Source organism: Scyliorhinus torazame, chromosome 13 (genome assembly GCF_047496885.1).
Source record: "Scyliorhinus torazame isolate Kashiwa2021f chromosome 13, sScyTor2.1, whole genome shotgun sequence".
Taxonomy (NCBI): domain Eukaryota; kingdom Metazoa; phylum Chordata; class Chondrichthyes; order Carcharhiniformes; family Scyliorhinidae; genus Scyliorhinus; species Scyliorhinus torazame.
In genome coordinates, this window is record NC_092719.1 from 21183438 (window position 1) to 21206881 (window position 23444).

Consider the following 23444-nt stretch of genomic DNA (forward strand, 5'->3'; position numbering starts at 1 on the left):
AGAGGCAGCTAATTGGATGGTTTCAATCTTTTTTTTTTGTAATATTTTATTCCCCCTCCCCCCGGAATACTGCACCTGCTGACGTTTTAATTTTCCCCGAGAAAGTCGGTGAACGGCTGCCACCTCCGGGAGAATCCTAACATTGACCCTCTTAAGGCGAACTTTATTTCCTCGAGATTGAGAAACCCAGCCATGTCACAAACCCAGGTCTCTACACTCGGGGGTTTCGAGTCCCTCCACATTAACAAGATCTGTCTCTGGGCTACCAGGGAGGCAAAGACCCGTGATTTTAGTACCGTGGACATTGCCTTAGCAAAATCCTGCCAAAACCCTCTAAGCTTCAGGCATGCCCAACACATGTGACATGATTTGATGGTTTCAATCTTAATGACAAAGACGGAGAGAAAGGTTTAAGAAGACAGTTTGCAGTCAGGGAAAGAAGCTGGCAGGACTCTATATTTGCATTCCGGATTGATTCCGGAATAGTGAGCAGTTTTAACAGATGAGAGCAGGTGAGGGTGTGGCTGTGCAAACTGGTAGCTGCAGAAACATTGTGGTGGACAGAGGGCCAAAGGTTAAGTCGGTTGGGAATTTGAAAGTGAAGTTGTATGTTAATTGGGGGAGACTTTTCCAGCAGTGGATATAGGTGGTGGTAGGATCAGATGTAGAAGAGGGGTGTGGGTGGAGAGTGATAAAACAAACAAAGTTGGCCTTTTCTGTGGTTGATACGATGGGACTAGCAAGACCACGAGATGGCAAGAGCAAGGGGTGGCCGTGAATATAGGTTAGGCTGTTTATTAAGACAATATACAACACAAACCATAACCACTTTCAAAAATACCGATTTGAGAATTTATCATTTTAAACTTTGTAATAAAACAGTGACAAACTCCTTTCAAAGAACAAAGAACAAAGAACAAAGAAATGTACAGCACAGGAACAGGCCCTTCGGCCCTCCAAGCCCGTGCCGACCATACTGCCCGACTAAACTACAATCTTCTACACTTCCTGGGTCCGTATCCTTCTATTCCCATCCTATTCATATATTTGTCAAGATGCCCCTTAAATGTCCCTATCGTCCCTGCTTCCACTACCTCCTCCGGTAGTGAGTTCCAGGCACCCACGACCCTCTGCGTAAAAAACTTGCCTCGTACATCTACTCTAAACCTTGCCCCTCTCACCTTAAACCTATGCCCCCTAGTAATTGACCCCTCTACCCTGGGGAAAAGCCTCTGACTATCCACTCTGTCTATGCTCCTCATAATTTTGTATACCTCTATCAGGTCGCCCCTCAACCTCCTTCGTTCCAGTGAGAACAAACCGAGTTTATTCAATCGCTCCTCATAGCTTATGCCCTCCATACCAGGCAACAGTCTGGTAAATCTCTTCTGCACCCTCTCTAAAGCCTCCACATCCTTCTGGTAGTGTGGCGACCAGAATTGAACACTATACTCCAAGATCAGTTCGAATCAGTTTTGGAATTAATTTATTTACTAAGGCGTCCAGCGCTCCCGTGTCACAGGACACACCTCTATTCCACCGTTAACAATTCAACACTATAAAAGTTACCTTACCTGTGTGGTAGCAGTAATTGACAGCACAAATGTAGGGACTGTGGAACAGCTCAAGTTAAGCAGTCGCCCCTAGATAGAAAAGTGGGACAACCAGTTACTCATCTGCTAATATTTTATCCTGAAAGATAGAGCAAAGCACAGGGTACACCTCAGGAGCTAAGCTTCAACTGCACAGTGAGGTCACTTCTATTCATTCCTCAGTTCTCATAACCAGATCATGCTGCCTAAAAGCACGATTTTGTAATACAAAGTTAGGTACAGGTGAAGGACGTCATTCTGCTCACCCTTGCCATCCATCTAGGAAGAATGTACTGACCCCATTACAGCTGTAACAACCACACGGTTAGTCAACTCTTGAAGAGGACCAGGCTGATTTACTTGCCATACAACCGTCTCAGCTGGGTGCATTATCCAACTAATTGTAGCCGGAGCATCGCTTGCAGTGACTTCTCTTCCTGCTCCCGTAAGACTACGTAGTGTTCTCCAAAAATCTATGCTTGGCTCCCTCCTCTTATCTACGTGCTGTCCTTCAGCAACATCATCAAAAACACGTTTTTGCACGTATGTACACTGACAACACCCAGCTCGAATCTCACCTCCACCTTTCACAACTACTCCACTGTTGCTAAACTATCAGACTACTTGTCTGGCATCCAGTACTGGATGAGCAGAAACTTAATTCAACCAAACAATGAACTGTCTATGATCCCAGCCACAAACTCAAGTTTGTTAGTTGTCTGCTCCATCCCTCTCCCTGGCAACCATCTGAGACTAAACCACACTATTTGTAACTATGGTGTCAGATCTGAAGCAGAGGCCAGCTACTGACTACACATTCAAGGCTATATATTTCCATCTCTGTAACCTGGGTACGTGCTACATAAAGTCTTTATAAACAACCTAACCCATATTCACAGCCTCCACCTTGATCCTGCCATCTTATTGGTTTTGCTAGTTCCATCCTATCAAATCATAGACAAGGTCATTTCTGATTGTTTACATCACTCTCCATTCACATCTCCTCTTCAACTCTAACATCTCCGACATCCATCCCTGGAAAAATCTATCCCCCAATTAATTGACAACTGTACTTTCAAAATCCTAACTGACTAACCTTTGGCACACCCCTCATTCACCACAACATTTCTGCAGTTACTAATTTGCTCAACTGCACCCTCACCACCACCTTTGATGTCCTAGTCCCCAAAAAAATCATCACTCACTCCCCCGAGCCATTGCTCCTGTATGTCCCTTATATCTGCTCCCTTAAGTACAAGGGATGCAGACTTGAAAGAATGTGACAAAGAACTAGTTTAGCTACCAGTGTCAGACCTGGCTGGACCACGTTAAGCATCATCAGTACTGGATTTCAGGTGATGCACGTAGAAGAGGAGCGTGCAATTGGAAACTCTCCTTAGAGCCGCATTTTTGTTTTAAGCACAACGAACAGCCCAACTTATTTAAAAAAACAACAAAGTTACAAAAGAAAGGAGAAAAGCAAGGAGGATTCGGGCCATAGTACGTCTTCAGACTTGGTGAACAGTAAGATGGCAGGGGCGAGCTTTCCTTCTCCCCTACCGACCACGCCACTGATGGCTGGCGATCTTGGCCGCATAATGGTGATAGAATTGGGAAAACATTGCCAAAGTCTGACGATAGATCTAAAAGGATCACTGAACAGCATTGAAACAGCCCTAATGATCGGATCATATCTTTGGAAGCCGACCTAACCCCAGTGGTTGAGAGTAATAAAATTCTAAAGGCCAAAATAAAAGATCTTGAAAACCAATCAAGAAGGCAAAACATCCGCATCATGGGATTGCTGGAGGAGATAGAGGGCCGCACCCTTACTGATTACTTTGCAAGCATGTTGTACAAGATGGTGGGTGGGGGTGTATTCACATCCCCCCCAGACTTACACAGGACACACAGCTCTCTGCGGACAAAGCCTTGAGCTGGAGAACCACCTTGAGGTTATCATTCATTTTCACAGCTTCGCTGGGCTAGGGAGCATCGGGATAGAATATGGCAGGCCCACTCTGTCATGCTCTGTAGACTGGCCAAAATTAATGATGAGCTACAGAACATCTAGTTTAAATAATTAATTATGGAACACCTGCGTGATAAGATAACTAGGATAAATAAAATACTAAACTACTAACACTAATCAACTATGGTAGAGCTACTGCAAAATACGTCTATCTTTCAGCAGGACCTTCTCCCAACCACAGGGTCACGTGGTGGGTTTACACTGCCACCTAGTGGTTGGAGGTTGTGCATAACATTACGTACACAATATTTGGGGTGGCAGACGAGCCGGGAGTGCAGGAGGCGAAAGAGGCCGGTATTCTGGCCTTTGCGCCCGTGGTAGGCCGGTGGAGGATTCTTCTTCAGTGGAAGGACGCGAGGCCCCCAAGCGTGGAATCCTGGATCAACGACATGGCGGGGTTTATTAAGTTGGAGAGGGTGAAATTCGCCTTGAGAGGGTCGGTACAAGGGTTCTTCAGGCGGTGGCAACCGTTCTTAGACTTCCTGGCAGAACGGTAGACATTGGTCAATGGCAGCAGCAACTCGGGTGGGGGGGGGGGGGGGGGTTACTTTATTTTTGTTTATTTACACTGGGGGATCTGAGGGGGTGTATATATTTGCTATGTTGGCTTTGTGTTAAGTTGGGGTGTTAATTTATTATTTATGTACAGGGGGGGGTATGGAGGGTTGTTTTTTGACTGTTTTGTATTTAATCCTGCTGGGTTCCTTATTCATTTTGTTATTGATATTCTGTGAAAACCTTAATAAAAATTATTTAAAAAAAAACATTACGTACAAACTTGCTTTATGCATATATCCCACACTCCATTTGACTTTATCAGGATCCGGGTGCAGACCTGACAAAAGGAAGAGCTGCCTTCAACACGATAAACTCCATCTTATACCAAAAAGGATTCAGGTTTATCATGATCTACCCATCTCGTCCAGAGTGACTGTTGGGGAGAAAGACTGCCTTTTGGATTGGCAAAGCAAAATCGTTTGTTCAAAAACTTAAACTTAACTTAAACTCTTTAAAACATGTTCATGTTTATTCTATTGTGTGACCGGGAATTTCATATTTGTTTTCATCATGCTTGGGATTTGTACATGCTGTTAAGTTTGTAAGGGTTATTTTTATTATCATAAATTAAACAGGATTTTATTATAATGGGGAGTCTCTCGGCTAATGATGAAGTTAGCTAACGGACAGTGAGGGGGGGTTTACTGCAGCTCTTCACGAACAGTTTGTGAATATGAGCTTATTGCATAATTAGTGGGGCTTTGTTAATTGGGGGTTCAGAGATAGGATATTGTATCTTAGTGTTATAAAGGGCGTTATTTATGTAGGGAGGGGCAGCACGGTGGAGCAGCACGGTGGAGCAGTGGTTAGCACTGCTGCCTCATGGCACTGAGAACCCGGGTTCGATCCCGGCCCGGGTCACTGTCAGTGTTGAGTTTGCACATTCTCCCCATATATGAGTGGGTCTCACCCCCACAAACAAAGAAGAACGTGCAGTGTAGGTGGATTGGCAACGCCAAATTGCCCCTTGATTGGACAAAAAGAATTGGGCACTCTAAATTTTAAAAACATTGAGGTGGGGAGGGAAGGGGGAGTTTTAAGGTGAATTGGCTGGTGGTGTTTGAGAGTCCTTTTTTTGTCAAGTCGTATGACTTGGCTCGGTGGCGGTCTTGGGTGGGTCTCTTCACTTTATCTTCCCGAGATCCCATGCCTGGTATTCCTCCTTGGAAATGGTTTAATCTGGGCTGAGGAGCAATGGGGGGCCTACAATTTGTTTGGTCACCTGGTATGTTCAGGCTCTGAATGGCCCAGTAAAAAGGTCTAAGGCTTTTACCCATTTTAAGAATCTAAATTTGATGTTTTGTTTTTTTACAGGAAACCACTTGCGTGTAAAAAAACAGACAAGACCACGTAAGAATTGGGTGGGGCAGGTCTCCCACTCCAGTTTTAATGTCAGGGCCAGAGACACGGCAATCTTAATTCATAAGAGAATACAATTCTCCACCACTCTGGTTATAGCTGACCCTAATGGCTGCTATATTACTGTTTGCGGTTCAGTGGCGAACACTCCAGTAGCCCTGTAAACATCTATGCACCCAACTGGGATGACTCAAACTTTATAAATTCTCGTGAATTCTCTCCCCAACCTTGATTCACACGGGATGATTCTAGGAAGCAACTGGAACTGTGTCTTGGACCCTAAATTGGATTGTTCCAAATCAAAATCTCTTGTCCCATCTGGGATGGCCAGGGCTTTGTCCTCTTTTATGGAGCAGATGGGTGGGGTAGATCCATGGCGTTTTCTGCACCCAAACAATAAAGGGGTTTCTTTTTTTCCCCGCATGTCACTGTGCATATTCTCGAATCAACTTTTTTATTTTTGTTGAGGCCCTCCTCTTCCCTTCGGTAGTTGCAGCTGTCTACTTGGTGATTGTCATCTCGGATCACACCCCACAATCTGTTGATTTACTGTTTGATTCCGGCACTTCCCAATGCCCACCCTGGAGACTAGACACCACTCTTGCTATCCGGTGACAAATTTTGTGAGCGTTTGTCTCTATTCACACAGGATTTCATTAAACTCAACAAATCAGATTCAATCTTTCCCTCCACACTTTGGGAGGGACTCAAGGCCGTCGTAAGGGGGAAATTATTTTATATAGGGCTTATACCCTGAAAATGGAACAGTTGGAGCAACAGTGGTTGGTGGATTTCATCTTGGGAGATGGACTGCCGATACTCACTCGCCCCAACTCTGGAGCTACTTTAAAAAAAAAAAAATATATATATATTTATTAAAGTTTTTTAACAACTCAATTTTTTCCCCTTACAAACAATATCCCCCCGTGCCAGTTTCCCCCACCCTCCATGTTATCGCCTGCGCATCCATCCCCTCAAACAATCTCTCGTTCCCCCCCTCCCCTCCCGCCCAGGGTTGCTGCTGCTGCTGACCGACCTTCCTCTAACGCTCCGCGAGGTAGTCTAGGAACGGTTGCCACCGCCTGTAGAACCCCTGCGCAGACCCTCTCAAGGCAAACTTAATCAACTCTGGAGCAACTGACACACAGAGAAGTTACAATTTCAATTTGAATTGGTGTCTACTGGTAAGGCTGTGTATCAGTTATGACAATCCAGGAGTACATTCTATGAGCATGGGGAGAAAGCCAATCATCTTCTGGCTCATCGACCCAAGTGGCAGACTGCCTCTCAAGTGATCCCAATGATTTGTAATAAAGGCGGCAATCTGGTTTCCGCTCCTCTCCAGGTCAATGCAGCTTTCAATTCATATTACCGTGACCTGTAGGAGTCAGAACCCCGCTTGGACAAGTCAAGTACAACTAGATTTCTGGACGTTTTTCAAATTCTGACTACCGAAGAGAGTAGGAGACAAGAATTGGATTCCCCTTTATGTCTGGGAGTGATTTTAAAGTGTATTAGGCTACTGCAATGTGGCATAGCCCCAGGTCCTGAGCTTTATAAAAAGTACTCAAAACAGCTCATACTCTTCATTATGGATATGTTTAATGACTCACTGTCTCAGGGTTCATTGCCTCTGACTCTCACTCAGGCCAATGTTTTTGCTCCTTAAGGGGGATAAGGGCCCAGTAGAGTGTGATTCATATCGACCCATCTCACTTTTGAATACGGTTGTCAAGCTGCTGGCTTAGGTCCTGGCGCTCCAGCATAATATCAGAGGACCAAACGGGTTTTGTGAAGTGCTGACAATGGTCAACCAATATTCAACGCCTTTTGAACATCATCATCTTCTCCCTCCAGAGTTCCAGATCCTGAGGGGCTAGTATCTTTGGATGCAGAAAAAGCATTTGATAGTCAGTGTGGAATGGGACTATCTACTCAAGATTCTCGGGAGATTTGGATTCGGCCCCAAATTTGCCTCCTGTGTTGTTCTGTTGTACAATACTCCTATGACCAATTTTCACACAAACACTGTACACTTAGACTACTTTCCCTTGTGGAAGGGTATTTGTTGGAATGGAGTGGAGCATTGGGTATCACTTTATGCAGCCGACCTACTTCTGTATTTACAGACCTGACATCCTCCATAGATAGCATAATGAGGACGATCACTACATTTGGTATCTTTTCCAACTATAAACTAAATGTAAGTAAGAGCGAGTGTTTTCCACGGAATCCGCCTGCTAGAGGAACTCAATTTAGTTCATTGCCTCTTCATCTCTCTGACACCAGTTTCTGTTACTTGGGGGTTCGTGTAGCCCATAATTGGGCTTCACTATACAAATTAAATTACTCAAGCCTCATTAAGAATGTCAGAACAGATCTGTGGAGGAGTGGTAGCCTCCATCTGTCCCTGGCACGTAGAATCCAAATGATCAAAATTAATGTGCTTCCCAGATTTCTATTTTTCTTTCAATGTATCCCTTTTCTTTTAAACCCAAATCATTTTTTTTTATTACGATCAACAAACTGATTTCTGCTTTTATTTGGGCGGGTAAGTGTCCCAGAGTTCGCAGTGATCTGCTTCAGAGAGACAAAGGATCGGTACGGTTGGAATTCCTGCATTTTTTGTTTTACTATTGGGCTGCCAACATTCAAAAAATCCTGCAGTGCCTTAGTGACCCTGACTCGGTTTGGGGCAAAATGGAGGCACGGTCATGTATCACCTCCTTTCTCCACACTACAATTACTGCACCACTGCTTTTCTCCCCGAAGGGATTTTTTTTACAAATCCTGTGGTGATTTCTTCCCTAAGGATTTGGAAACCGTTTCGGCAGCATTTCAAACTTCGCTCCCTGTCTTCTTTAGCTCCTATTTGTAATAATTTTTGCCTTTGGGCCTGGACCCTTCATTTAAGTCTTGGAAGGCAAAGGGACTTGTGCATTTTGGGGATCAATTCGTAGATGGGAGATTTGCCAGTTTTGAGGAGCTGACTGACAAATTCTAGTTGCCCAGTTCTAACCTCCTTCGTTACTTTCAAATGTGATTTTTCTCGTGAGATGTTTCCTTCTTTTCCCTTAGCCCCGCCCCCCTCCTTACAGAGGAGGATTTTGTCCTTGGCACAGCCTGACAAGGGGTCTATTTCAGATCTGTATGGCCTTACCCTTTTGTCCGATCCCACTCCTTTAGATGGGGTGTGGGAGAGGTGGGGGGGGGGGGGGGGGGGGGGGGGAAGAGAAGAGAACTGGATAAACTCCACTTCTTCCTGTGCCCGACTGAGTTTTATTCAGTTTAAAGTATTACACTGAACACATTGGACCAAGGCGACGATGAGTGGGTTTTTCCAGGATGTGGAACACAAGTGTGATTGTTGCTCACTTGCGCCAGCTAACCACACTCACGATTTGGTCTTGTCCCAAACTTGCTAGCTTTTGAGTTTCCTTTTTTTTAAATACCATTTCGGAGATTCTTCAGGTGGTTCTAGACCCACATCCACTCGTAGCTATATTTGTGCCTTGGACTCACCAGCATTTCACTCTGGGGTAGGGGAGAATGTTCTCGCTTTTGCCTCTTTAGCGGCCAGGAGGCAAATATTGCTTAACTGGACATCTCCCACACCGCCCAGTACATCTGCCTGGTTGGACGATTTGATATCATTTCTGCACTCGGAAAAAATTAAGTATACCATCAGCAGGTAGGTGGGGAGGTTCTACCCGAGATGCCAACCATTTATCTTTTTTAAAGATTTAGGCATTGTCAGTTGTTAGGGGGTTTAGTTTATAATGGGTTAAGTTTTATGTTGCAATTTTGATGAAAGATTTATGTATAACCTTTTGACATTGTACTTTTACATCTTTGCTGGTTGTGTTTGGTTATAAAATTTCAATAGATATATTTACAAAAAAAAGACACAATCAGGTCCTGCTCTTCTGTTAAAACTGCTCACTATTCCAGGATCACCCTGGAATGCAAAAATATACCACCTCCCCCTGCTTCTTTCCTGCAAGAAGACTGCGAATCGTCTTCTTAAACCACACCGTCTCCTTCATCATCACCTCTACCAGCAAATGTGAGAAGCTCATGGGCTTCTATGTCATCAAGATTGAAAGCAACTGATCAGCTGCCCTGCTGCTTTCGTTTATCAGCTGTTTAAATTCTCACCTACGCGCGTTACCTCCAAACCACTCTATTCAAAAGCACTCCTAGCCAGTGTCCAAACTTTTGCCCTCCACAAACTTGAGGTAATCCAAAACTCTGCTGCCCATTTCCTTACTTGAGTCAAGTTCCAATCACCCATCACACCTGCTCTCATTGACCTACATTGATTCCCAGTCAAGCAACTCATCAATTCTAAAATTTGAATCCTTATTTTCACGACGCTTCATGGTCTAGCTGTACCTATCTCTGTCATCTCCTCCAGTAATGCACAAACTGTACAAAGAAGCAGAAAACTGAACAGTTTGCTAAAGGCACAATTACCTCAGCTAGCAACACAATCCTCTTCCCATCCGGCCAAATAACGTGATCCACTTGTGACCGAACACGCTCCCACGTGAGCTCTGGAGTTCGAAGGCTCGCCTGAAAGGACAGAGGGGAATTATTGAGGCAGCAACTTATAGTAGCTGTTCTCTCTGAAAAACATTTGGCTGTTGGGAGGCTACATTGGCAACAGGTCTGGGTATTCAAATTAAACAAACACCTGATATGCCAAAAGAATACTGGTATCCATAAAACTATTGACAGCAGGGTCAGTGGCACATCTGACTGGAGGGTGGAAAGTAATTATGGGAAAGTAATAAGCATTAGGAATTTGTTCAACAGCTTACCGGTTTGAGAGTTCTTATTAAGCTGAAATGTTGAGTTATTTTACACTTTGTATGCGTCACATGGGTTTCAATATTGGAATAATTTGGTTCAGTTATTTCACGTCTAGTTAAATTCCACACTGATCTTAGTATTGGAATATTGTACGTCGAGTTACATACCACATCAATCTCAGTATTGGAATGTCCCATATTGCAGACGATGCAGCCATTCTTCATGCGATCCAAGTGTTCTCTGGTCACTACATTTTTGTTACCTAAAAGCATGGTAGATATCCAGCATTAAAACTCACAAGACAGGTGCTTTATCAAGATATAGTTGAAAATGAAATGAAAATGAAAATCGCTTATTGTCACAAGTAGGCTTCAAATGAAGTTACTGTGAAAAGCCCCTAGTCGCCACATTCCGGCGCCTGTTCGGGGAGGCTGGTACGGGAATTGAACTGTGCTGATGGCCTGCCTTGGTCTGCTTTAAAAGCCAGCGATTTAGCCTTGTGCTGAACCAGCAGTTATGGAGTTGTAGATGAGTAACATTGTGTAAGTGCTCTGGATGTTGAGCTGGTTACAAGAAGGCCAAGTTCTAGGGGACTCAAAATAGTGAGGTACTGTATACATATTGCTTTTTGGCAACTTCTGGTTATTTCAGCAATGGAATAGGGAACTATACAGGTAAAGCTTTGTAAAATTTTCCTTGTTTCATGTTGAAGCACAGAACCCGAGAAATTTACAACAACCATATTCCTGCATCATAGATCAGCCAAAATTACAGATTTCCTTAGGATTCTTCTAAATTTAGTTTAAAATGTTCTTTGTCAGTCTTTATGGTGGAAGATACTTCGAACATCATATTAATACTAAATAATACATGGAAGAAATTAAATACCATCACCATCACGAGAGAAGTAGTATTAGACAAACAAATGGGGCTAAAGGCAGATAAGTCCCAGGCCCTGATGGCTTGCATCCTAGGATCCAAAAAGAAACAAGGACAGAGGAAGTGGATACATTGATTGTAATTTTCCAAAATCCTTGGATTCTGGAGAAGCACTGGAGGATTGGAAAACTGCCATGGTGACATTCCTGTTCAAAAAGGGAGAGGTAAAAAGCAGGCAGCTGTAGGCCGATTAGCCTAACATCTATTGTTGGGAATCAATAAAAAAGTAATGGCAGCAGATTTGGAAAATCATAATCTAGCAGAGTCAGCATGGCTTCAGGAAAGGGAAATCATGTCTGACAAATTTATTCAAAGAAGTCTCAACCAGAGTGGATAGAGGGGAACCCGTAGGTGTGATGCAATTGGACTTCCAGAAGGCGTTCGACAAGGTACCTCACAAAAGGTTAAGTTGCAAGATAAGAGGCCATGATGTTGGAGGCTGTATATTGGCGCTAATGAGCGGGAAACAGAAAGTGGGGATAAGGGGTTATTTTTCAGGTTGGCAACCTGTAACCAGTGGGGTTCCACAGGAATCAGTGCTGGGACCACAACGGTTTACAATATATTAGGACTTGGAGGAAGGAAGCAAATATACAGTAGCCAAATTTGCAGATGACACAAAAATAGGTGGAAAGGCCAAGTTGCAAGAAGAATACAAACAGTTTGCAAAGAGATAATGATAGGTTAAGTAAGTGGGCAAAACATTGGCAAATGGAGTATAATGTGGGAAAAGGTGAAGTTGTTCATTTTGGAAGGGAGAACAAAAGAACAGAGTATTATTTAAATGGAGAAAAACTGCAGAAAGCTGCAACACAAAGGGACTTGGGGGTACTTTTGCATGAAACAGAAAGCTAGCACACATTTGCAGCAGGTAATCAGGAAGACTGTTGGCCCATATTTCAGGGTTGGTTGATCTCTGGAATGGAGGGATTGTTTTATGAGCAAAGGTTAAACCAGTTGGGACTTAACTATTAAGAATTTAGAAGAATAAGAGGTGATCTAATTGAAACATAGAATTCTTAAGGGGCTTGACCGGGTAAATGTTGAAAGGATGTTTCTCCTGGAAGAGTCTAGGACCAGAGAGCATAGTCACAGAATAAAGGGGTGCCAATTTAAGACTGAGATGGGGATAAATTGCTTCTCTCAAGAGGGTTGAGTGTCTTTGGAACTCTTTGCCACAGAGCTGTGGGGACAGAGTCCTTCTGTACACTTAAAGCGGAGATAGATTCTTGACCAGGAAGGGAATCAAGGATTACGGGGAAAGGGTACAAATATCGGATTAGCCATGATCCTATTGAATGGCGGACCAGGCTCAAGGGGCCAAACAGCCTACTCCTGTTCCTATTCCTTACGGTCTTTTGGTATCTAAGATTAAAGCATCAAAAATAAATAAATCCAGCAAAGTAGACTTTAATCTGAGTGGTTAACTGTAATTCCAACTTGAACTTCTGTTTGCTATATTGAACCTAGACCAACATTAACCTATGTTATTAATACTTCACCTGTGCAAGTAATGACAACATCCACCTGTCTGATGACTTCATTTAATTTGACAAGTCTGAATCCATCCATACTGCAAAAGAAAGGCAGAACTGCGTCAATGTATACAGGAGCTGAGTCACATTCAGAAGGACAGAGTTTGTAAACAAGTCTGCCTGATTTGGTATTTCTGCTTTTAAACATCACAGTCTGTTTATTTTAGTAGTGTCAGAACACAGAACACTATTGGCCAAACAATGAGCTGTGACTGGGGATATGGTGTGTGCAGGTCAGGTATACCATTTGCTGAAGATTGAGCTAAAACAATGAGTGAGTGGGGCATGATTAAATATGAGAACTTTTAAAGAGATTTTCATGGCAGAAGGAAAGTGACAAGGAGAAGGGAATTAAGGATTAAGTTCAAGAGGACAGGGTACAGCAGCGAAAAGACTGGCAACCAATGGTAAGGAGCGAACAAAGTGAAAAACACGGTTTGTTATGTGAAAAGTCTGCATGAGGAATTATGGCTGGAGATCACTGCTGAAGTAAAGGGGAACCAAGACATGGAAGAGCATGGAGGGTGGCATGGTGGCACACTGGTTAGCACTGTTGCCTCACAGCACCAGGGACCCGGTTTCAATTCAGACATGAGGCAACTGTCTATGTGGAGCTTGCACGTTCTCCCTGTGATGCGTGGGTTTCCTCCGGGTGCTCCGGTTTCCTCCCACAGTCCAAAGATGTGTAGGTTAGGTGGATTGGCCATGCTAAATTGCCCAAAGGATAGGTGGGGTTATAGGGATAGGGGATTGGGCCTAGATAGGGTGCTCTATCGGAGCAATGGCCAGTGCAGAATCGATGGCCGAATGGTCTCCTTCTGCACCGCAGGGATCCTATGAGTCTAGAAGATTTTAAAGTGAAGATGAGATGCTTGAAGTCAATTCACTGGGAGACAGGAAATCAGTATAGCTCAGCACAAACCAACGATGTCGATGTGGGTGAAGACCCAAGCTGCAATATCCTGAATCAGTTAAATGACTTGAACCATGCTGTTTAATTCAATGTACCTAATTTCCAAGCCTTGGGGTCAAAGAACAATACAGCACAGGAACAGGCCCTTCAGCCCTCCAAGCCTGTGCCGATCACGTGTCCTATCTAGACCAACCGCCTGTATCCTTTTATATCCTGTCTGTTTATGTGCCTATCCAGATAAGTCTTAAAGGTCACGAGCATATCTGCCTCAACCACCTCACTTCGCAGTGCATTCCAGGCCACCACCACCCTCTGTGTAAAAAAACTCCCCCCGCACATCTCCACTGAACCTTTCCCCCTCACCTTGAACTTGTGCTCCCTTGTAATTGTCATTTCCGCCATGGGAAAAAGCCTCCAACTGTTCACCCTATCTATACCCCTTCTATCAGGTCGCCTACAGGTCGGGGCAACCTGATAGAAGGTCGGGTCCCTGGAATCTATCAAATCCAAGAGATCCTAAAGTTCTGTGCTATCATCGTCCCTTCATAAAACATGTCAAACTGATGAAAAACAAATTAGGCCTGTCCCTATTTAATAAAGCAACAGGCAAATGGTTTAAAATCTACCCTGTAAGGTTTAAATTTCAAAAATTACAGTACTTTCTTATCCTGGCTCTGCTGAGAGAACCCAGTACAGTATCAAAATACCTGTCAACCAGTGTTAATTGAAGTTTTATTCAGGCTAGTTACAGCTATGAGCTATTCAATCATTTGCAATTAAACATTAGGACAAATTCTCCTTAATCTGCAAGTTTTCTCAATAAGAATACAATTGTCTGTAATCATGTTACTGCAAAAGACACTGTATGCAGTGAATGTTATTCATGTCGTTGGTGTCAGGTTAACACCAGCTGCCATCTATATTACAGACATGCACAGACATGGACTAAAGTGACTTCACCAAGACAGAATGCATTGTGTGAAGAAACCAAATGTGGGATTCTCCCAGTCATGAGTAAGCAAATTAAACCACAAGTCCCTGCATTTCTCCATGAACAAACCTGTATACAAATATACTTAACATTCTAATTCAAGGTCCTTACCAGGCTTGCAGAGCACAAATTGGATCAATCTCTGTGACATACACTATGGACCCCATCGCCTTTAAAGCAGCACAACAGCCCTTTCCAACCTGGAAAGCAACATAGGAAAAGTCTGCATGGCAATGAAATGGTGAGAATAAACCGAGCCATTGACACAGCATGAAATGAAAATCGCTTATTGTTACAAGTAGGCTTCAAATGAAGATACTGTGAAAAGCCCCTAGTCTCCACATTCCGCCGCCTGTTCGGAGAGGCTGGTACGGGAATTGAACCGTGCTGCTGGCCTGCCTGGGTCTGCTTTAAAAGCCAGCGATTTAGTCCTGTGCTAAACCAGCATCATTTCCCAATCAAAATTACTGTAGGATGATGCCCTTAATGATCAAACTATACGTTGCAACAATTTTGGTGGTTTCAAGGTTGATACAAACAAAACCTCAATGCTGCAAAGTCAACATTGTTACATTTAGTTTTAGTTTGCAAATCCATTTGAAAGTGGAAATTGGATCATCTCTTCAGACACTGCCTGACTTGCTGAATATGTCCAATTTTGGAAATTCTAGCACCAGCAATATTTCTTTTGAGCCCCCAACTTTCACTGCTCATGCTCTCCCTTTTAAGTTTTACCATTAAGTGTTATAAAGTAATTTGGTATGTCGGAACTCGATTACTGCTGAAAAAAGAAACATGCTGTTGAAGCTTTTGTCTGACACTCATCAGGACAGTTCTCAAGAATACCATAGAATAAGGAGAGCACGGTGGCGCAATGGGTTAGCTCTGCTGCCTCACGGCGCCGAGGTCCCAGGTTCGATCCCGGCTCTGGGTCACTGTCCGTGTGGAGTTTGCACATTCTCCCCGTGTTTGCATGGGTTTCACCCCCACAACCCAAAGATGTGCAGGGTCGGTGGATTGGCCACGCTAAATTGCCCCTTAATTGGAAAGAATGAATTGGGTACTCTAAATTTATATTAAAACAAAAGACTACCATAGAATTTACAGTGCAGAAGGAGGCCATTCGGCACATCGAGTCTGCACTGGCCCTCGGAAAGAGCACTCTACTTAAGCCCACACCTCCACCCTATCCCCGTAACCCAGTAACCCCACCTAAGCTTTTTTTGGACACTAAGGGAAATTTAGCATGACCAATCCACCTAACCTGCACATCTTTGGATCGTGGGAGGAAATTGGAGCACCCGGAGGAAACCCACGCAGACATGGGCAGAATGTGCAGACTCCACACACAGGGATCCAAGCAGGGAATCGAACCTGGGACCCTGGAGCCATGAAGCCACTGTGCTAACCACTGTGCTACCGTGCCACCCCTGTGCTACTGTGCCACCCAATAGTAAAGAGAACAACAATTTATATTGCACAAGACGAGAGTGTTGATTGGCTGGCAAGTGAATATGGATTGGTCAGGGCATTGCCATGAGGAATGAACCAGAGAATTGCAGCGCCCCCAAGATGTGGCTTACTTGCGTATGCTAGAAGCTACATGTGTTTACATACATAGGGCCTCGTCCGTTGCAGACAGAAGGAGCATATACGCGCATTGCACCTTTTTCAACTAAACAAAATCTTGGGGTCAGGCATTCCCTGGTACATTTCCCATGGCAATTCCTTTTAAAAATTATTTTATTATTTTTATTTTTAATAAACATTTTATGGAGGTATTTTTTGGTATTATAACAACAACACAATAAACAATGTACGTGAAACTATAAACATAGTGCAAAAGCCGTCTCCCTCCCTTCCAGGTCCCACCTTTATTAACCCCCTATTCTAAGCTAAACTAACCCCCCCCCCCCCCCCCAACCCCCACCATTTCTGCTGACGATTAATTTTCCGCGAAGAAGTTGACGAATAGTTGCCACCTCCGAGCGAACCCTAACAGTGACCCTCTCAAGGCGAACTTGATTTTCTCCAAACAGAGAAAGCTAGCCATGCCCGATAGCCAGGTCATCGACTTTGGATGCTTGGAGTCCCTCCAAGCTAATAGCCATGAACGTCTGCATCTTTCTCCTCCTGGATCCCCGGGTCTTCCGACACCCCGAAAATCGCCACCTCTGAACTCAGCGCCACCCTTGTTTTTAACACCATGGACATGACATCTGCAAACCCCTGCCAAAATCCCCTAAGCTTCGGACATGCCCAGAACACGTGGACATGGTTCGCTGGTCCTCCCGCACATTTTGCACACCTGTCTTCCACCCCAAAGAATCTGCTCATCCGGGCCACTTTGTCATGTGAGCCCGGTGAACAACCTTAAATTGTATCAGGCTGAGCCTGCCACATGTTGCGGACGCGTTGACTGTACTCAACGCATCCGCCCATAGACCATCCTCTGTCTCTCCTCCCAGCTCCTCCTCCTACTTGCGTCTGCGTCTCCTCTGATTCCATACGTTCCTTGTAAATGTCCGAGACATTCCCTTCTCCTACCCACCCTCTGGAAACTACCCTGTCCTGAATCTCCCTTAGCGGTAGGAGCGGGAAGGTTGACACCTGTTTACATAGGAAGTCCCGCACCTGCAGATACCGGAATTTGTTTCCCCTCGCCAACCCAAACTTCTCCTCCAGCGCCCTCATACTCGGAAAGCTCCCCTCTATAAACATATCCCCCATCCTCCCTGCTATCCGCCATATCTGGAACCCCCTCATCCATACATCCCGGGGCAAACCGATGATTATTACAGATTGGGGACCAGACCGATGCTCCCTCTGCTCCCACACGTCTCCTCCATTGCCCACAGACTCTCAGGGCCACCACCACCACCATGGGGCTGGTGGAGTACGTGCCGGCGGGAACGTCAGAGGCGCAGTAACCAACGCCCCCAAACTGGTGCCCTTGCATGAAGCTGCCTCCATATGCTCCCATGCCGACAACCCCCCCCCCCCCCGCCCCCCTGATCATGGCTATATTCGCCAGCCAGTAATAGTCACTAAAATTTGGCAGCACCAGCCCGCCCTCTCCCCGACTCCGCTCAAACATTACCTTCCTTACTCGCAGGGTCTTGCCCGCCCAAACAAAGCCAGAGATCACTTTGTTGACCCGTTAAAAAAGGACCGTGGAATAAAGATGGGGAGACATTGAAACACGAACAGGAATCTCGGGAGGACCGACATCTTCACCGTCTGCACCCTCACAGCTAATGACAACGGGAACGCATCCCATCTCCGAAAATTGTCCTTCATTTGGTCTACTAGCCGGGCCAGATTTAATTTATGCAGCCAGTCCCATTCCCGCGCCACCTGAATGCCTAGGAACCTAAAGATTCCCCCTACTAATCTAAATGGCAGCTCCCCCAATTGCCTCTCCTGTCCCCTCGCCTGGACTGCAAACATCTCACTTTTCCCCATATTTAGCTGATACCCCGAAAACCGGCCAAATTCCCCTCGAATCCTCATGCTTTCTTCCATCCCGTCCATGGGTCCGATACATACAGAAGCAGGTCATCTGCATAGCGAGACTCTGCGCTCCATCCAACCCCCCCACCCCCGGACCAGCCCCTTGAGGCTCTCAGAGCAATTGCCAATGGCTCTCTAGCTAGCGCGAACAACAGTGGGGAGAGAGGGCATCCCTGTCTCGTCCCCCGGTGCAGTCTAAAATAGTCCCTTGTTGTCCTATTTGTCCGTATCCCATGGCAATTCCTTGACCAGAGCTGACCTTTTTGGTTTGAATTTGAACAAAAGCTTGGCAATTAGCTGTTTTCGCATGCACTCTCCGTGGCAATGCCTCTACCAATCAGAATCCACCTGCCAACCAATCAGCACTCTCTTCTCATGCAGTATAAATTGTTGTTCCCTTTACTATTGGTATTATTGTGAACTGTCCTGACGAGTGCAAGATGAAGTTTCAACATCATGTCTCTTTTTCAGCAATATTAAATGATTTTCTCTCCTTATTTTTCATTTCAAAATGCATTATTTTTCTCTGCATCAGATTATAAGTGAAATCTTTCGAACAATCTACCAGTGTCTGTTCCCCACTGGATAGTTTCCCAGTTAACCAGGCTCTCCACTTTTGTGTCATTGTGTCCATATCCAGACTATTTGAATACTGGTAAGTGGCAAGAGCAGAGGAATAAATAAAAACTCCAGCATTCATCAGTGCTCAAGTGCATTGTTCAGATAATCATTCTCCAAATTTGAATATCATCAGACACATTTTAAGCCCAATGTTGGGCTGAATTGAATATAAGCAAGGATTCATCCCCCATCTCTAGACTGTTGTGTTGTGTTATTGCTAGTAACATAACCTGCTACTTGATGTTGATGTAGGTTTTGCTGAAAGATGCTCCAGATTTGGAGATAAGTTTAACATATTTATTGAACGATTAACAATGCTCCTAAATGAGTTTGACACTCTGCTAATCTGCCTCTTGTAACTCAGTCTATTCCGCTAACTATACATGCTTGCTCTCGACCATGTGTTAGGGTATGATGTTGCTGATAATCAACCCTGTCCTGCTCTCTTGGTTTCAGCTGGTGGAAGAGGCAGAGCCTGTGTGACTTGCCCTTTTTATATGGATCGTGTAGTGCCCCCTTGTGGTAATGCCACCTCAGGGTGTCCTGATTACCCATTGGTTGTGTCCTGTTCTAATGACCCATTGGTTGCGTGTCTGCATATCATGACATTTCTGGTGCTCCCTCTAGTGGTTACTTAGTTATAGTGTATTTACATGAACCCCTTGTGTATGTACAATGATGCATATCAATACATAGACTTTGTTTTTTTTGGTGAAATACCATTATCTCAGCCCATGTTTACTGTGAGTGCGTACATCATTTTAAAACCTATTTAAGAATGAAAGAAACTGTATAACAGACAAACATCAAAATACAATTTAGAACAATGTTTCAGATGTTGAACATACTGAAAACAATCACTGCTAAATTTGTTTACATTGGTTACATTTCTTTCAACTTGCAGCAGTGAAAACGTCCAAGATAAATGGACACTATGACCTATTGAAAATGCATGGGGAGCACTGGTTGATGCCAACACACCATCATTCTGAAGTACCATCAAACATGGACAAACACCATCAAAATCACCAAATCTCTGTGGCTCCTTTCTTTTCTGAACTTGCACATAAAATCTGAAAGACTGATGGTTTCATCAGAACTCCTGTTACTTTAATGTGGAAAGTGATCATAAAATGGTGTTTAAAATTCACTGAAGCTTAGTAATTGTGAAGAAACAGATTTCAGTGTGATCTACCAAACAAACGTCAGCAAACAAATCATCTAAAATAGCACAGATGGGAAGCAGAAGCCACTGACATCACAGCCCACTGCGTAAAGAAAAAGAAAGCCAGTTTGAGGCTGGGAGGTAAACTCCGGTTGAGGAGGTTCACATGGACAACAAGGGTCTCAACAGTTGAGAACAGCAGGTTGGAGACTAGTCTGAGAACCCCCTCCCACCCAAAAAAGGGAATATTTACCTCCCCATATCCGCAGACGACAACTTGTTTTCCTCCAAACATCACATCTGTAGTCCTCTTGAGTCTTTTGTTAAAGATGTAAAATTCATACAATTAGCTCTCAAATTAATATAACACACTGAGCAAAAATGTATTATAATCACTCACTGTTATGACAATAGAAGCCATGATGTGAAGATGCTGGCGTTGGACTGGGGTGAGCACAGGAAGAAGTCTTCACCGGAGGAAGGAACAGTGCTCCGAAAGCTAGTGATTTGAAACAAACCTATTGGACCTGTTGTAAGACTTCTTACTATGACAATAGAAAGCATCCTATCTGGCTGCATCACAGCCTGGTTTGGCAACTGCTCGGCCCAAGACCGTAAGAAACTACAGAGAGTCGTGAACACAGTCCAGTCCATCACGCAAATCCGCCTCCCATCCACTAACTCGGTCTACACCTCCCGCTGCTTTGGGAAAGCGGGCAGCATAATCAAAGATCCCTCCTACCTGGCTTATTCACTCTTCCATCAGGCAGGAAATACAAAAGTCTGAGAACGCGCACTAACAGATTCAAAAACAGCTTCTTCCCCACTGTTACCAGACTCCTAAATGATCCTCTTATAGACTGAACTGATCTCTCCACACATCTTCCCTACTGTGTAGTACTACAATCCTGTATGCTTCACCCGATGTCTGTCTATGTATTTACATTGTGTATTTATGTATGCCTTTTGTTTTTTTCATGTATGGAGTGATATGACTCAACTGTATGCAGAACAATACTTTTTACTGTTCCAGTTGACTTTACCAGTTCCAGTAGACTTTCAGTTCCAATCTAAATCCAAATCATCTGTGTTTTTCCAAAGGTGAACTAAATCCCCCCCCACCTCCCGATGAAAAAGAGTTTCCTCACATCCCCTGCCCCTTGCCTTAAATCTATGCTCCCGGTTATCGACAACTCCTATCTCCCCTATCTTTGTTCTTCATAATTTTGTACACCTCAATCAGATTCCTCCTCAGCCCTCTCTGCTTTAAGAAGAACAACCCCAGCCTAACCAGCTTCTCTTCATAGCTGAAATGCTCCAACCCAGGAAACATCCTGGTGAATCTCCTTTGCACCCTCTCTCGTGCAATCACTTCCTTCCTATAGTGTGGTGACCAAAACTCTAGCTGTGGCCCAACCAGTGTTTTAAACGACTTCTCATAACCTCCCTGCTCTTATATTCTATGCCTTGGCTAAAAAAGGCAAGAATCCCATATTCCTTCTTAACCACTTATCCCAAACTCTGCAGCTCTATCCAGAACTAATCATATGGTGAAAGGGGTATGGTAGGGAGGCAGAGAAGTATCATGTCTCTCCACAATAAGAACCACTTCCAAAAATCTTGCTGAACCCAAAGAGTAGACGGTGGCACATGTCCACCTGGTTGAGAGTTAAGATCGGTTAGCGAGATCAGAGATTGCGAAACATGTACAATGCATGTAGTTAGGGGAACAATGTGATCTCTTAAAATAAATAGAAAACCTAACATTAAGGATTTAGTAAGAGAAACTGGAAATAAAATAGATTACGAACCAAACCTTATCCATTTGAAACTAGAGATAACTTGTTGGGATTCAAATTTTCTAAGAACGGGTCAGTCACTCATTGACAAAGTAACTTTTCACAACTTCAGTTCTATTGGCTTTCTGCTCATTTCCATGGGCCCCTCCCACTTTGCTTATTCCCAATAAAAACACAAAGCCCAGGGACACTATCCCAGATCATCAGGAGATGCTGGCTACAGTTCTTCTGAAAGCTTCCACTTCCTTTGGGAAACTATTTGGCTCCACCTGGGATCTTCCCACAGAAATACAGCAGAAAACAGTGAAGGCACAAATTAGCTTCCGACCACTTTGTGAGGCTGAATGGTTAGTGTTTGATATCCTTACTTGGTCAGGATGAGGACTTGAGAGCATTAAAATCTCTGGATATACACATTGCCATTTATTGGTTCATCATTATTTCACCATCAAATAGTTGAACATTACTGATCACCTTAATTTAAAGCTGGTTCACAACAGTAAACTTTTATTACATACCCATCGAGTATGGACTCTCTACAACAATAGAGATTATCAAACTTCTGCTTGGTTACGGAGTCGTTTACATTCATGGCTGGGACGCAGAGCTTACCAGCTTTAGACAACTGGTAAAGTCTAAAAAAGAAACAAAGAGAAATAGTACAAGTCAAATACCAAGAGCTCCAAAATTGGTTTGCAATACATCAACTGAGCCTGATAGGTTTCCTGAGCAACCAGCCTGAACTAACAGAAAGCTTTTTTAAATTGATCACGTATCTACTTTACTCTGCCCGATAACATGGGACTGGAAATTCCTCCAGATATTTTCAACAGACTACTCCCACATTGATTAAAGGTGCAATGTGACCTGATTTGGTGCCTGCTAGTCTTCCACCATATTAACATTCTGCATTGGACTTTTTATAACTCAACACCAGGATATATGCCTTAATTGCAGCACCAGATAACTGCGAGAGAGCTATAATGGAATCAGTTGACATAAACAAGACAGAAGAATGAATTACGTAGTACAATGAAGCCCAATAAAGACCTGAAGACTTGAGGCATGAATGGAATGTGCTGAAGGACCTTTCACCCAAATATGAAAGCAGAACTTTATTTTTTTTAGTCAGAATGAATCAGGTTGAAACGCTTGCAAATCAATCCCCACTTATTTGACAACTTTGCAAGAGTCCCCTAACTTTGGGATGGTATAATCATCCCAATTATATTCTGGAATTATCCTCAAGGCAAATACAAAATTCAACTGATCAAAACCAACGAAAGACATACTTCAAAACTTTTAATGGGTTAATTTCAATATGACACCAGGAGATGCAGTGTAACATAAAGAGGTGGGAAATGCTATGACAATATATTATTTTCTCTCCTTGTCTTGCCAACATTCACCTTTCCCTTCTGTGTACAGACAGTGAGTGTCAGCAAGGTTTATACCACAGCAGCAAAGGCTCAACTGATTGTCCAGTTCCAGAAGGGCTTGTGAGTTGTGATCATGAGAAGAGAACCCCGGCTGTTTTTTCAATTCTTCACCAACTGCAGTACCCCAACCATTGTCCTGTAACTTCACTATGACAATAATAAAGATTATTATT

General features: G+C 43.8%; 1 protein-coding gene across 8 annotated transcripts in view; it reads right to left on the reverse strand.

Annotated features, from left to right (window-relative positions):
* ahcyl2b (adenosylhomocysteinase like 2b) overlaps positions 1 to 23444 on the reverse strand; it is a 134708-nt gene that overhangs the window by 15547 nt on the left and 95717 nt on the right. For all 8 annotated transcript variants that reach the window (XM_072471156.1, XM_072471161.1, XM_072471158.1 and 5 more), the window contains 7 exons: positions 22351 to 22467; positions 20287 to 20350; positions 14846 to 14934; positions 12798 to 12868; positions 10524 to 10618; positions 10018 to 10116; positions 1575 to 1643 (listed from right to left, as the gene is read on the reverse strand). In XM_072471156.1, coding sequence (XP_072327257.1) covers positions 1575 to 1643; positions 10018 to 10116; positions 10524 to 10618; positions 12798 to 12868; positions 14846 to 14934; positions 20287 to 20350; positions 22351 to 22467 — 604 coding nt within the window. The remainder of the gene's footprint in view (positions 1 to 1574; positions 1644 to 10017; positions 10117 to 10523; positions 10619 to 12797; positions 12869 to 14845; positions 14935 to 20286; positions 20351 to 22350; positions 22468 to 23444) is intronic.